General features: G+C 37.7%; 1 protein-coding gene across 7 annotated transcripts in view; it reads left to right on the plus strand.

Annotated features, from left to right (window-relative positions):
- LOC134358961 (poly [ADP-ribose] polymerase tankyrase-2) overlaps positions 1-12,786 on the plus strand; it is a 75,517-nt gene that overhangs the window by 26,571 nt on the left and 36,160 nt on the right. For all 7 annotated transcript variants that reach the window (XM_063071686.1, XM_063071681.1, XM_063071680.1 and 4 more), the window contains 10 exons: positions 1,169-1,264; positions 1,663-1,699; positions 4,910-4,985; positions 5,946-6,040; positions 8,546-8,612; positions 9,100-9,286; positions 10,102-10,223; positions 11,003-11,094; positions 11,196-11,274; positions 11,395-11,566. In XM_063071686.1, the coding sequence (XP_062927756.1) occupies positions 1,169-1,264; positions 1,663-1,699; positions 4,910-4,985; positions 5,946-6,040; positions 8,546-8,612; positions 9,100-9,286; positions 10,102-10,223; positions 11,003-11,094; positions 11,196-11,274; positions 11,395-11,566 (1,023 nt within the window). The remainder of the gene's footprint in view (positions 1-1,168; positions 1,265-1,662; positions 1,700-4,909; positions 4,986-5,945; positions 6,041-8,545; positions 8,613-9,099; positions 9,287-10,101; positions 10,224-11,002; positions 11,095-11,195; positions 11,275-11,394; positions 11,567-12,786) is intronic.

The following is a 12,786-nucleotide window of genomic DNA, read 5'->3' on the forward strand; positions in this document are numbered from 1 at the left end:
TGTTTGAATGATCTCATTCTGGAAATCACTCAGTTGTAACTGTCTTTTTTAGGAATGATCATGGGAGAGGAATAAATGAATTTTTCAATAATACCGAATGATTTAAAATCTGGATGAAAATTTTATTGCTTTTTTAATCTGATGTAATCCTTGTGGCAATGTGAAATGTGTAAAAATATATATTATAAGAGGAGCTGCATTCTATCCACTTATATCAGCTCAGCTCAGATCTCCCTCATTTACTCTTTGATAATGTTCACTTTGTGGTTGTCTTGCACTGTGCATTAACCAGTAATGTCATTAGAGATCTGGAAAACTTTCAGCATCGGTTAATAAACAGACCATGGCACCACCGATCATTAAGGATACTCCTGACATATATTGTCTCATAGTGCCACAGCTATACTATTGCATCCTGAAGCCAGGGAGGTGCTTGTATAAATCAGCAACTGGTCTTCCTAGTAAGAACTGTAGATTATTAACTTGATGTTGAAAATTGCAACCTTATCACCTAAAGTAATTTTGTTTTGGGAATAGTGAGCAAGAAAGAGTTTGAAAAGTTCAAACATTGTTGTGCTGAGGTTAGTAATGCACATTAGGTTCTGTTAGAATCAATAATTATCAGGTGTTTTGGAAAGCAATATTGCTGATGTATTAATAAGTACTTCGGAGGATTTTAATAAATGAGCTACTTAAAGCAGCCAATATTTTATCATGGAAATAATATTTATAAGCTTGATCTATCATTATAAGTGGCTTTATCTTCTAAGCAAAAGTATCCTAGCTGAAATCATGGAGTAATCAAAGAACAATAGAAGAATTGTACTTTCCAGAAATTGGAATAGAGGAGTTGGGATGCAAGTTCAGTATTTGAAATTTGAAGAGGAAATTAATTTTGCCTATATGTGAGATGTCTTTCTGTGTTATTGTAGTACATGTTTATTCCTGGGGCATTGCTGCTATCTGCAATACCATCTCAAGGGTTAATATTGAAAATTTCCTGTCAAAATAGTGCCTATATGCCTTTGTTAATATGAGCATAATCATTGAATTTTGAAATGCTGTATTAGACCCTTTTTATTTTTTTTTAATGAAGTAGGTTATTACTAGAAGGACAGTTTTCCACTTCATATGCATCTCATTTTTGCCTCTATCAATTTTATTGTAGTTTTACTCCAACATGGAGCTGACCTTCACATTCGTAATACAGATGGAAGAACAGCATTAGACTTAGCAGACCCATCTGCTAAAATGCTCTTGACAGGTGAGTTAATTTTAGGTCTCTTTAATGGATTTGCTGCAGCTATAGGACTGAAGTGGGAGGTGGGGGGGTGAGGGGGGAGATGAAGTATTCCAGTAAGCTGAGTGAAATTATATGCAAGAGGTAAATGCTTTGCTCTTGCGTGTTTCCTGGTGAACTGCTGAAGACGAGGTGTAAGAGTCACCAAAGTAGAAGGAGTGCATTACTTAGTCCAGCTGCATAATAGATTGAAATGGGAAAGAAATGAAAATAGTAAAACAGTAATTCTTTACAGTGCTACTTGAAATAAAAGGGTAAAATAAATACTACCAGATTTATAAATGGGAGTAGTAAAGCACTAGAAATTATGAATTTTCATGATGTGAACTTTGTTAAACATTTAACTGCTTAAATTTTTACAGGTGAATACAAAAAAGATGAGCTCCTAGAAACTGCAAGGTATGCGCACAGTGCTTTCCAATTCAGTCAATGGACAATTGATCAGTTTTTGTTCTATTTTGTTTCATTTGCTCCTATGTTCTCAGAAATTGTTAAATTTATGTTCAGTTTTGATTAATCAAACTAGGAGTATGTGCTTAAATCTAGACCATGTTGGAACAGCTGAGTATAGAATAGATGCACAAGGACATCATAAAATTAATATAATTACTTTAAAACTATGACATTTAAATTAGTGATCTTCCATCGATCAAAAGGGACTGCTACATTCTTTGCGGAAGCCTTCTAGAATATTCATCTGTTTAAACTGTCATTGTTGCATTTGACATCACAAAGCATTGACATCATACATGCAACCATAATTAATGATGAAATTGATAGTGACAGATTGGAGTGCAGCATTTAATCAGTGAATTAGGTTACCTTAAACAACAAAGACACATTGAAAATGTATAGGTGAAAATTACAGGAATTTATATAGATACTAATATGCTTAACTGTGTCGTTTTAAAATAGATGGGTTTCAGCATAAGTTATGAGCTCAACTATATTTCTTGTGAATACGGGCCAGTGCAAATTTTAATTAAATGAAGATGTTGATTAAGAAAGTAATTAGATCAGAAAATGTTCCTGGAGGTGAGGCATGGATAAGCTTCTATGCAAATGCTTTTGAGTCTGTAGATTGGTCCATGTTCAAAGATTAGTCAGCTGGACTAAATGAGTATGTAATCACCATCACAGACTTTATCAACAAGTGTGTTGAGTACTGTGTACCAGAGAGGGCGATCCACATGTTTCCAAACCGAAAACCATATGATACAATCCATTCTGAGGTCGAGCTCTATGGCATTCAATTCAAGTGATCCTGACCTTTACAGGAAATTGAGATACAAATCTGTAAAGTAATCGGAAATGTTATGAGACCATACCTTTCCAAAATCTAGTCCCAGACCAGCTGGCAATTGTGGCAGGGTTTTGCATGCTTATACAGGCTGCAAAACGAAGTCGGGAAGACTTACCAATGAGCATAACACATTCTGTGCATGCTTTGAACAGAAGGTGATTGAAATGTCACCACCTGCCCCCAACAGCCTCCAGTACATCTAAGCCCACAAACACTGTTGCAAATATAAGATCAGTCTTTCAGAAAGGGAATCCGCAGAAAGCATTTGGCCAAGGTGGTGTCGCTGGCCGTGTCCTTGAACCCTGCACAGATCAACTGGTGGGAGTTTTTGCAGACATTTTTAACCTCTCCCTGCTTCAATCTGTAATGGTGGTACCTAAAGAGAAACCTGATAACGTGCCTGAATGCTGCCAGCCAGTGGCATGGCTCTGTCATCCACCATCATGAAGTGCTTCAAGACACTGGCTGTGGCATGGATTAACTCTAGTATCGCAGACAAGCTCAACCCTTTGTAATGTGCCTACCACCAAAGCAGGTCTATGGGAGACACCACCTGGACTGGTCAAAGAACAGTGAGGCTGTCTACAAGAAGGGTCAGAGCCATCTCTTATTTTCCTGAGGAGACTGAGGTCCTTTAACATCTGCCGGACGATGCTGAGGATGTTCTACGAGTCTGTGGTGGCCAGTGCAATCATGTTTGCTGTTGTGTGCTGGGGCAGCAGGCTAAGGGTAGCAGACACCAACAGAATCAACAAACTCCTTCGTAAGGCCAGTAATGTTGTGGGGATGGAACTGGACTCTCTGAAGGTGGTGTCTGAAAAGAGGATGCTGTCCAAGTTGCATGCCATCTTGGACAGTGTCTCCCATCCACTACATAATGTACTGGTTGGGCACAGAAGTACATTCAGCCAGAGACTCATTCCACCGAGATGCAGCACAGAGCGTCATAGGAAGTCATTCCTGCCTGTGGCCATCAAACTTTACAACTCCTCCCTTGGAGGGTCAGACACCCTGAGCCAATAGGCTGGTCCTGGACTTATTTCCTGGCATAATTTACATATTACTATTTAACTATTTATGGTTTTATTACTGTTTATTTATGGTGCAACTGTAATGAAACCCAACTTCCCTCGGGATCAATAAAGTATGACTGTGACTATCTCCCTGGTGCTCGTCTCTTGGAGCATCAGGACAATAAAGACACCTACATTAGACTATTGTTAGTTGACTATTGCTTCGCTTTAACACAATAATTCTATGCAAACTCATCGCCAAACTCCTAGACCACACTGAACACCCCTCTTTACAGCTGGATCCTTGACTGCCTGACCAACAGATCTGCAATAGGTAACATAGGCAGCAACACCTCTGCCACAATTATTCTCAAAATAAGTGCCCATCAGACTGTGCCCTCAGCCCCTGCTCCCTATATAGTCTCGAATGCGTGGCTAGATTCTACTCTAAATGCATCTAAGAGTTTGCAGGTGATACAACCATACTGAACTGTACCTCCAGTAATGTGGAATAGGAATTCAGAAAGGCGATAGGGAGTCTAGTGATGTGGTGTCAAGACAACAATTTGTCCCTCAATGTCAGCAAAACGAAAGAGCTTGGTTATTGACTTCAGGAACTGGGAGGGGGGGGGAATGCACACATTCTTGTTTATGTCAACAGTATTGAGTCTGAGAGGGTTGAAAACTTCAAGTTCCTGGGAGTGAACATCACCAATAACCTCCCTGGTTCATCCACAATAATGTCACAATAACGTGAATGATGCCATGGCCAAGAAATCTCACCAGCACCTCTACTTATGAGGCTCCATATGTTTTAATCCATTTCTTGTTCTTTTAAAGAGTTAAACTGATAAAACTATTCCAACAGAAGATAATTTTGCTCTGTACAAATCTGGTAATTTCATCACACTTTTAGCTTAACACCCAGTTCTGTTAAAGAGAAAAGCATCTCTGCCTAAAAATAATGCTATGCGGTACTTCACCACATGGTGTCATTAGATCACAATAATATGAAGGAACAGTGAATATTTTAAGTTGCGTACTTCTGTTCTGAAGAAGGTCTTCATTTACAATTTGGACTTGGGCGTTCTACATGTTGTTTATACAAGCAAACTGAAAAAATTTAGGCCCTGAGGTATAGGTTTCAGTGTGTGAGCCAGTTAAACAGAAGAAACATAGCTATAATTTTGTAAATATAATTAATAGCCAACCAGTGATTTTTAAACTTGTGTGTTTACTAAAATATATTCACTTAAATAGCATAGAGAATTGTGTAATTTGCTTTGTTTATAGGAATGGAAATGAAGAAAAGCTGATGTCCCTACTTACACCATTGAATGTAAACTGCCATGCTAGTGATGGTAGAAAGGTAAGGATTGCATTATTTGTCACCAAATGCACATACTTTCACTTCATAATGAAAAAATATAAAAAATCTTTAATTCCTGGGATCATTCTTGTAAACCTCCAATGACAGCACATTCCTCAGATATCTACTTTAGCTCTAATTCTACGTGCTCCATCAAACCTACTGATGTTGTTGCAAGGGTGCTTTGTTTATTAGTCAAATCATGCTGGTATTACAACAATTTTTCTAACTATGATGGATATACAGTTGTTCTGTAGAGAATGTTGAAGAAGCTGCTCATTACTTTTGGGCCTGCCAGTGAAGTACAGAAATCTGAGATGAGCAGGAAATCAAATGCAGCTATAGTTTCCCATGTTGGTGCTGAATACCAATACGACTAATTTCCTGCTTTTAAGGGCCGGATGCTCTCTTCACATCTGGCTTCTTGGCTTAATGCAAGCCCTGCCCTTTTCATTAAGATGATGAATTTAGATTGGTAGTTTATTTTTCCTACGTGTCTTTAGTTTATGGTAATTTAAGACCTTTAATATTTTTAATTCTTAAATCAAGTTAACTTTCTTTAAATATCTCTAACAATAAAAGGCAATTATAACCAATCAAGTACTTCAACTGGTGAGCTGTCAAAAAGCCAACAGAGAATTTGGAGGTTAGGGCATCAGGATCTGGTGGAGTAGACTTGCCATTGCTGGCAGCTTGCTCTGCCTCCAGATGGATTAATCATCTGAAGTTGCAAAAGAGATGTGTGCATATGGGAAAAGTGCAGGGAATGGGCTGGATCAAGCCAAAGTAGTTGGAAAGGGTATATTAACACTTTAAAACTGTATTTTTGCAAATAATGAACAATGTCAGTAGTGTATTTCATTGCTCTATAGAAATATGATTTGGAGCAGTATTGTAATAGTCTTGAATCAAGCTATCACTTTTTGGATGTAATAAAAACTTTTTTCTCTCTCTTCACAGTCCACACCATTGCATTTAGCAGCAGGATATAACCGTGTTAATATCGTACAGCTATTATTACAACATGGTGCAGATGTTCATGCTAAGGATAAAGGGTAACTATTTTGGTGTACACAGTACAAACAACATGGGATGGGGAGGATTGGACATGATGGGAGGGACAATAGAGTGAAATATATCAGTCAGCATAATGCTAGCCATATATTAGCATCTCCATGCCTGCTTGACATTGTGCCTATGCCTATCCTTAATAACTAGTGTATTCTGATAGTTAATGGAAGCACATAAAAAAGGACATGAAGTAAGGGGCCTTTGTTGGGCCCTTCGCTTGTTGTTTGTTTAATAAGCGTATAGTTAATTAGCCCCTAACTTCGTATCTATATTGTGCCTATTTCTCTGTGTGCCTTTGGTTAACAAATAAATAAATATATAATCTATCTGTTTTGGTTAAATAACAGTATGCCCACAATTATAATTTTTGGAGGAATTTCAAATTTCTTGCCTTTCATGCAGAAATGTTTCCTAACATCACAAAGACCTGTCTGAACCACAGCTTTAAATTCCAACACCAGCAGGAATAATTTTATCATACCAGTTCTTAGTATCTTGAAATATCACCCCATTACCTTCTAAATTTCGGGGAAATTGATTCCCATTTCTAGGATCTCTCCTAACACTTTAATCCTTGAAGTTCCAGTATCATCCTGTTCAGTACATGCTGGATTCCTTCAAAGGCTAAGATGTGTTGTGCAAAAGTACTCTTGGGTATTCCACGTGGATTTTATGGGATTTACATATCTCTGATATCTTTACTAAGATCGAGTCTTTTGGATATAAAACTGGCCAACATTTCATTAGCCAGTTTGATTATATTCTGTTGATCAGGTCTAACGTACATCATTTTCAACACTTGTTAACCCTTCTCCTCTGCCCTGTAACTAAAGTCTTTGGTTTTTTTCAGCAGCAAACCACTCTGGTCTTCCTTTTGGGTTTAAGGTGATTAGCTACACATTCATCTGCATCACAGTTCTTTGCTTAATGTATTATTATCTTCGTAATTTATTGCTTCTATCTGTGCAGCCTTGTGCTGCCTGCTTTGAGAAAGCTTTGACGTGACGGGAAAGAGCTCTCCTGTCCTCTATAATCTTGAATTGATGCAAATCCTTCTAAACTCTTCTAACATCTCTGCTCCTTAGCCTCTGTAGCTTGTCTTTTTTTGAGTCAGGTCATTAAGTTATTTCTATTCCATGAGTGTGAACTTCTCATAATGGAGGTGAAGTATAGACTTTACAGGGTATTTGATAAACTCCCTTCTTCCTTTGTAAAAGTGTTTATTAAATCCCTTGTAAAGTCTGTATACTTCACCTACATTAGATTTGTTCAGCATAACCTACCCTTAGCAAAATTATGGTAATTTCTGTGCACCTTAATTTTTAAATAGTACATAATATCATACACACTGGTGCTTGTAAAATGTGTCCTCTGCTTTGCTGTGAATAACATTGCAAGTGATTCTGAAGATTGTCCATCTAAATGTCTCATGGGTCAAAAGCATTCAGTGCATTAGAAACGGGATCAGAAATCGGAATGCAATGAGAAAACGCTTCTTGATATTCAACATCATCCTATTCAGAATAAGGGAAATTTGCTATTGAAACAAAGGAAATTGTTAATTCATAATTCTGTATTTACTAAAATGCAACAAAGCAATTATCACATGCCCAATTGCTTTACTTGCTTCCCAGCTGCCATATTACGGTCTTTTAAATGAATTGTCTCAAACACTTGTAAGGACATTACAGCAAAATTACTAAATTCACTAAATGCTAACAATACAATTTCGATGCTTAAAAGAGCTTGTTCTTTGTAAACCAGATCTTGCTTCTCTCTCCAAGTATGCCTAGTTTCATTTTAAGAATACTTTGTCCTTGAGCCTTGATTTGTGGGTACTCCTACTACTTAGTGAAGAGGTATGCAAGAGCTGCAATAGCTAGAATGAGCCATAAATCATGTCACATGATACCATGAGCTACAAATGAAGAAAAAAATGATTTTGTAAGTATGTCATCAATATTAGCATTTTAATGTTCTGGCTCCTACAGATAGGAGGAAGTCGTGTGCATGCAGCGTGTCAGTAAAATGTAAAGAAGCTAAGTGCAAGTGGTAGAAAGCAATGTCAAAATATGAATGTTGTTTTCAGCTATTTGTACAGTAAAATACAGCTTGAGCTTTGTTTTTTTCCTATTTCCTTGTACTGTAGCATAGGTGGAAGCTATTTCAACCCAGTGGTTGACTCTGTGCTGGCTCAAATAACAATCCCATCAGCTCTCAGAGCTTCTATAAAATTGTCCCTCACTATAAGATGTCAAAGGAATCAAAAGAGCAAGTTTGTGGGCACATGAGAGCATAAGTTGCAAAGCTATGGAATAAAATGAGTGTAAGTGGGATTGCTCTGCCAGGCCACTGGCTTAGACCAAATGTGCATTAGATCTCATGAAGAACTACATTTACAAACAAGTCATTGGTAGGTCTTATTAAAGTTGGGTTTGGAATTACTGTATATATTACTCCAATAAATGCAACCTTTTTTAATTTTTTAGAGATCTAGTACCTCTTCACAATGCCTGTTCCTATGGTCATTATGAAGTAACGGAGCTTTTAATTAAGGTTAGTATTTAATTAAAGTTGATATTTAATCATTGGCGCTCTGAATTTCAGTACTGTATACACACTTTTGTTACATAGGAAATTGTGAAGGAGTGAAGCTCTGGAAGTAGCTGAAGCTGAGAGTTCAGATTCAACTTCAAACACAACTCTCAGTTTTGCTCTTAACCTTTAGCCTTGTCAGCTGTAGATTAAAAGGTTTGTATTTAAAAGTATAAAATTTAATAAGCATTTGAATACGCCAAGATTGTCAAATTGTATTTTAAGATGTAATGCCTTATTTTTGCTTTTCTTCCTCTGCCATGCAACTTGGACCCAGAGTCCAAGTGCAGGTTCCCCAATGCAAATGTTTAAATTGACATTCCTTCATTTCTAGATGGTATTCTTTTAAAATTTGAATTTGACTCTCTTTGTTGCTATCTGGACAGTGAATATGATGAAAGCATTTATTATATTTTACCTTATTTTTAAATGTTATAACTATTTGCAGCATGGTGCCTGTGTGAATGCTATGGACCTCTGGCAGTTTACTCCTTTGCACGAAGCTGCCTCCAAGAACAGAGTAGAAGTATGTTCCCTTTTGCTGAGTTATGGTGCTGATCCAACATTACTGAACTGTCATTACAAGAGTGCTATTGATTTGGCCCCTACACCCCAGCTAAAAGAACGCTTGGCTTGTAAGTCATTTTCTCATTTGTATTATCAACTTAAAAGTAATCTAAAATGTTTGGGAGTGTTAGTCCAGTGCAAAAATTATGACCAGCATATTTTCTCCAATTTTTACATCTTGTTTCCAAGGTGTGCATATCTGATTTCTTTTGATCACGTCTGCACTACTTAATTGTTGAAGACTTTTTTTTTTGCATCTCTGCAACGAAATGGCAATGTTTATCTGGTCTACTGATTTTCCCCTTGAGCTGTTTGATAGGTTTTTCTCTGCTTTTTGTTTTACATCTCAAACTTTGTGGCACACCCTGATCCACAGGAAATCAGAAGCCAGTAAGTCAGTTGAAAAGCAACAAAGGCCTCTATCAAAAGAAGTCAGATATGCACACGTTGGAAGCAAGATGTAAAACTTGGAGAAAATATGCCTACAATCTTAATTATAAACACCAGATATTCTGATTTGTGAAACAGAATTGGCCTTCTGTAATTAAAAATAGAGGATGCTGGAAATGCTTTGCTGGCCAAACATTTATGGAGAGGGAAAACAGAATTAAAGTCAAACTGGAAAATATCTTTCATCAATGTGACTCAATTCTGTACAAACATGCTTAAGAATGACTAAATGCCCTGTTACTATATTCCCAGGGTTACATCCTGTATTTCAGCTAGCAATTTATGTTGAACTAACTGGTGTTTAATCGTTCCCTTTTACATGATGCTTTTACAGGTACTGCTTTGAAACATGGGAAATTAAATTTAGTTAAAATGCATGTGTTTTGCTGTTAAATATTTAAGCATGGCAAGCTGCCATTTGTCACAATTCTAGATGAGTTCAAAGGACATTCGTTGTTACAAGCTGCTAAAGAAGCTGATGTTGCTGGTGTGAAAAAACATCTTTCTTTAGAGAATGTGAATTTCAAACATCTTCAAACTCATGAAACTGCTCTGGTAAGAACAGAAAGCTGTGTACTAATTCATTGTTGACTTCCTCTGCCCTAATTTTTCTTTAGTTTTAAATGAAATCACTAAAAGTTTTTCATCTAATTTCATAGTATAAAGATTCAGACTCATTTTTGTAGTAACCTGGAAATAGTGAATTTCAAAGATCAAGTATACTGAGAAGCTGATCTGTAAGCTGTATTTAAAGCATCAGTATCTTAAAGCTGCTTTTCTTTCGGATTAATGAACAAATCTGAGATCGCAGCAAAACCATGAAACCATAAAAGTAAGCCAAGCTGCTTTATGTTCAAGAATACTGTAATTTCTGGTTAGCAGAATTAAATCTGCTTTGAAGCAACTGTTTAATTCAATTAAATATGTATTTAATTTGTAGATTTGGAGCAATTGAATCCCCTGGAACTTTTATATAAATACAAGCTTGTAACATGTCTTTTTTAATCAAAACCTTAGAGCCCATTAAAAATCTGCAAACTCTACTCTGTTGAGGTTTGAATTTTTAATGACATTTATAGTGAGAAAAATTGTTAAATACTACTTATTACATGGTGTTTGATCTTTAAATTCTTTTACTTTCACTAGTTGGTATGATGTCTGCATTTAATTATTAAAAATTATTTGTAAATTACTTATTGTAGCTGATTAATTTGTACACCATATTTGTCAAATCTACAAGTAAAACTTCACTTACTGCTCTGTACTTTGATTGCCTGTTTAGAATATACACAATTCTTATATAATGAAACATCTGAAATCTTCTAATTTTACAGCATTTTGCTGCTGCTTCTCCATATCCAAAGCGAAAACAGGTAGCTGAGCTTTTATTAAGAAAAGGAGCTAATGTTGATGAAAAGACAAAAGAGTAAGATGATTTGTAAATAGTCATTTTGATGAATTTTACATGTTGTAAGATTGTATTTATTTAGATGTTCTTCAACCTATCTTTGACCTTTTATCATTTAGCCTCTTAACACCCCTGCATATGGCATCAGAAAAGGCCCATAATGATATGATTGAAGTACTTGTAAAAAATGATGCAAAGGTATGTCCTTTCTCTTACTCTAACAGTATTTAGTATAACTTAGCACATGATTTGCCACTTGGTCTAAGCAGATAATGTCAAAAATTGTTCGGTTACCTTATCACACATTATGATTGATAGGTGAATGCCTTGGACAGTCTTGGTCAGACACCTTTACACAGGGCTGCACGTTCTGGTCATCATCACACGTGTCGCCTTTTGCTGGCTTCTGGAACCGATTCATCTATAGTATCTCTTCAGGGTTTCACCGCATCAGAGATAGGCAATGAAAATGTGCAGCAGGTTCTACAAGGTATGCAGATTTAGTTAATGGGCTTTGTGCCATATCCTAATCGATTTGTTTATCTGTTTTGTCAAATACACAGTTTAATTTATTAAGGTCTACAAACCTGAATGTCCACGTAGACCCATTGTTCCTGCTTGTCCCTGCCCTACTGAACTTAACCTGATACCTGGACTCAGTCCCTTCCAACCTACATCTGTGACACTTCACACTCTTTTGATCTTTTCAATGATTTCAAGTTCCCTGGCCCTGATCATCTTATTTTCACTATGGATGTCCTGTCTGTGTACACCTCCATCCCCCACCAGGAACGCCTCAAAGCTCTCCACTTCTCTCTGGATAGCAGACTCAAACAGTTCCCCTTCACCACCATACTCATCCGTCTGGCAGAGCTGGTTCTCACTCTAAATAATTTCTCCTTTGGCTCCTCCCACTTACTCCAAACAAAAGGTGTAGCCATGGGCGCTCGCACGGGTCCCAGCTATGCCTACCTTGTTGGCATTGTGGAACTGTCTGTGTTGCAAGGCTACACCAGTATTGCTCCCCAACTTTTCCTACGCTACATCAATGACTGCATTGGTGCTGCTTCCTGCATCTATGCTGAGCTCATTGACTTCATCAACTTTGCCTCCAGCTTCCACCCTGCCTTCAAATTTACCTGGTATGGACCTCCCTTCCCTTTCTCGATCTCTCTCTCTGGAGACAGCTTATCTACTGATACCTTTTATAAACCCACTGATTCTCACGGCTACCTGGGTTATACCTCTTCTTACCATGTGACTTGTTTTTAAAAAAAAAGACATTCCCTTCTCTCAGCTATGCTGCATCTGCTCTCAGGATGAGACTTTTCATTCTAGAACTAATAAGATGGCCTCCTTCTACAAAGAAAGGGGCTTTCCTTCCTCCACCATCAATGCAGCCCTCACCCACATCTTTCATTTCTCACATGTCTGCCCTCACCATATCCTCCCGCCACCCAACTGGGGTAGAGTTCCTCTTGTCCTCACCCACTACACCACCAGCCTCCGTGTACAGCACATAATTCTCTGTAACTTCCGTCATCTCCAACAGGATCCCACCACCAAGCACATCTTTCCCTCCCCCACTCCCACTTTCTGCTTTCCACAGGGATCACTCCCTACTGGACTCCCTTGTCCATTCATCCCTCCCCACTGATCTCCCTCCTGGCACTTATCCTTGCAAGCGGAGCAAGTGCTACACCTGCCCCT

This window comes from Mobula hypostoma, chromosome 19, assembly GCF_963921235.1.
Source record: "Mobula hypostoma chromosome 19, sMobHyp1.1, whole genome shotgun sequence".
NCBI classification, from domain to species: domain Eukaryota; kingdom Metazoa; phylum Chordata; class Chondrichthyes; order Myliobatiformes; family Myliobatidae; genus Mobula; species Mobula hypostoma.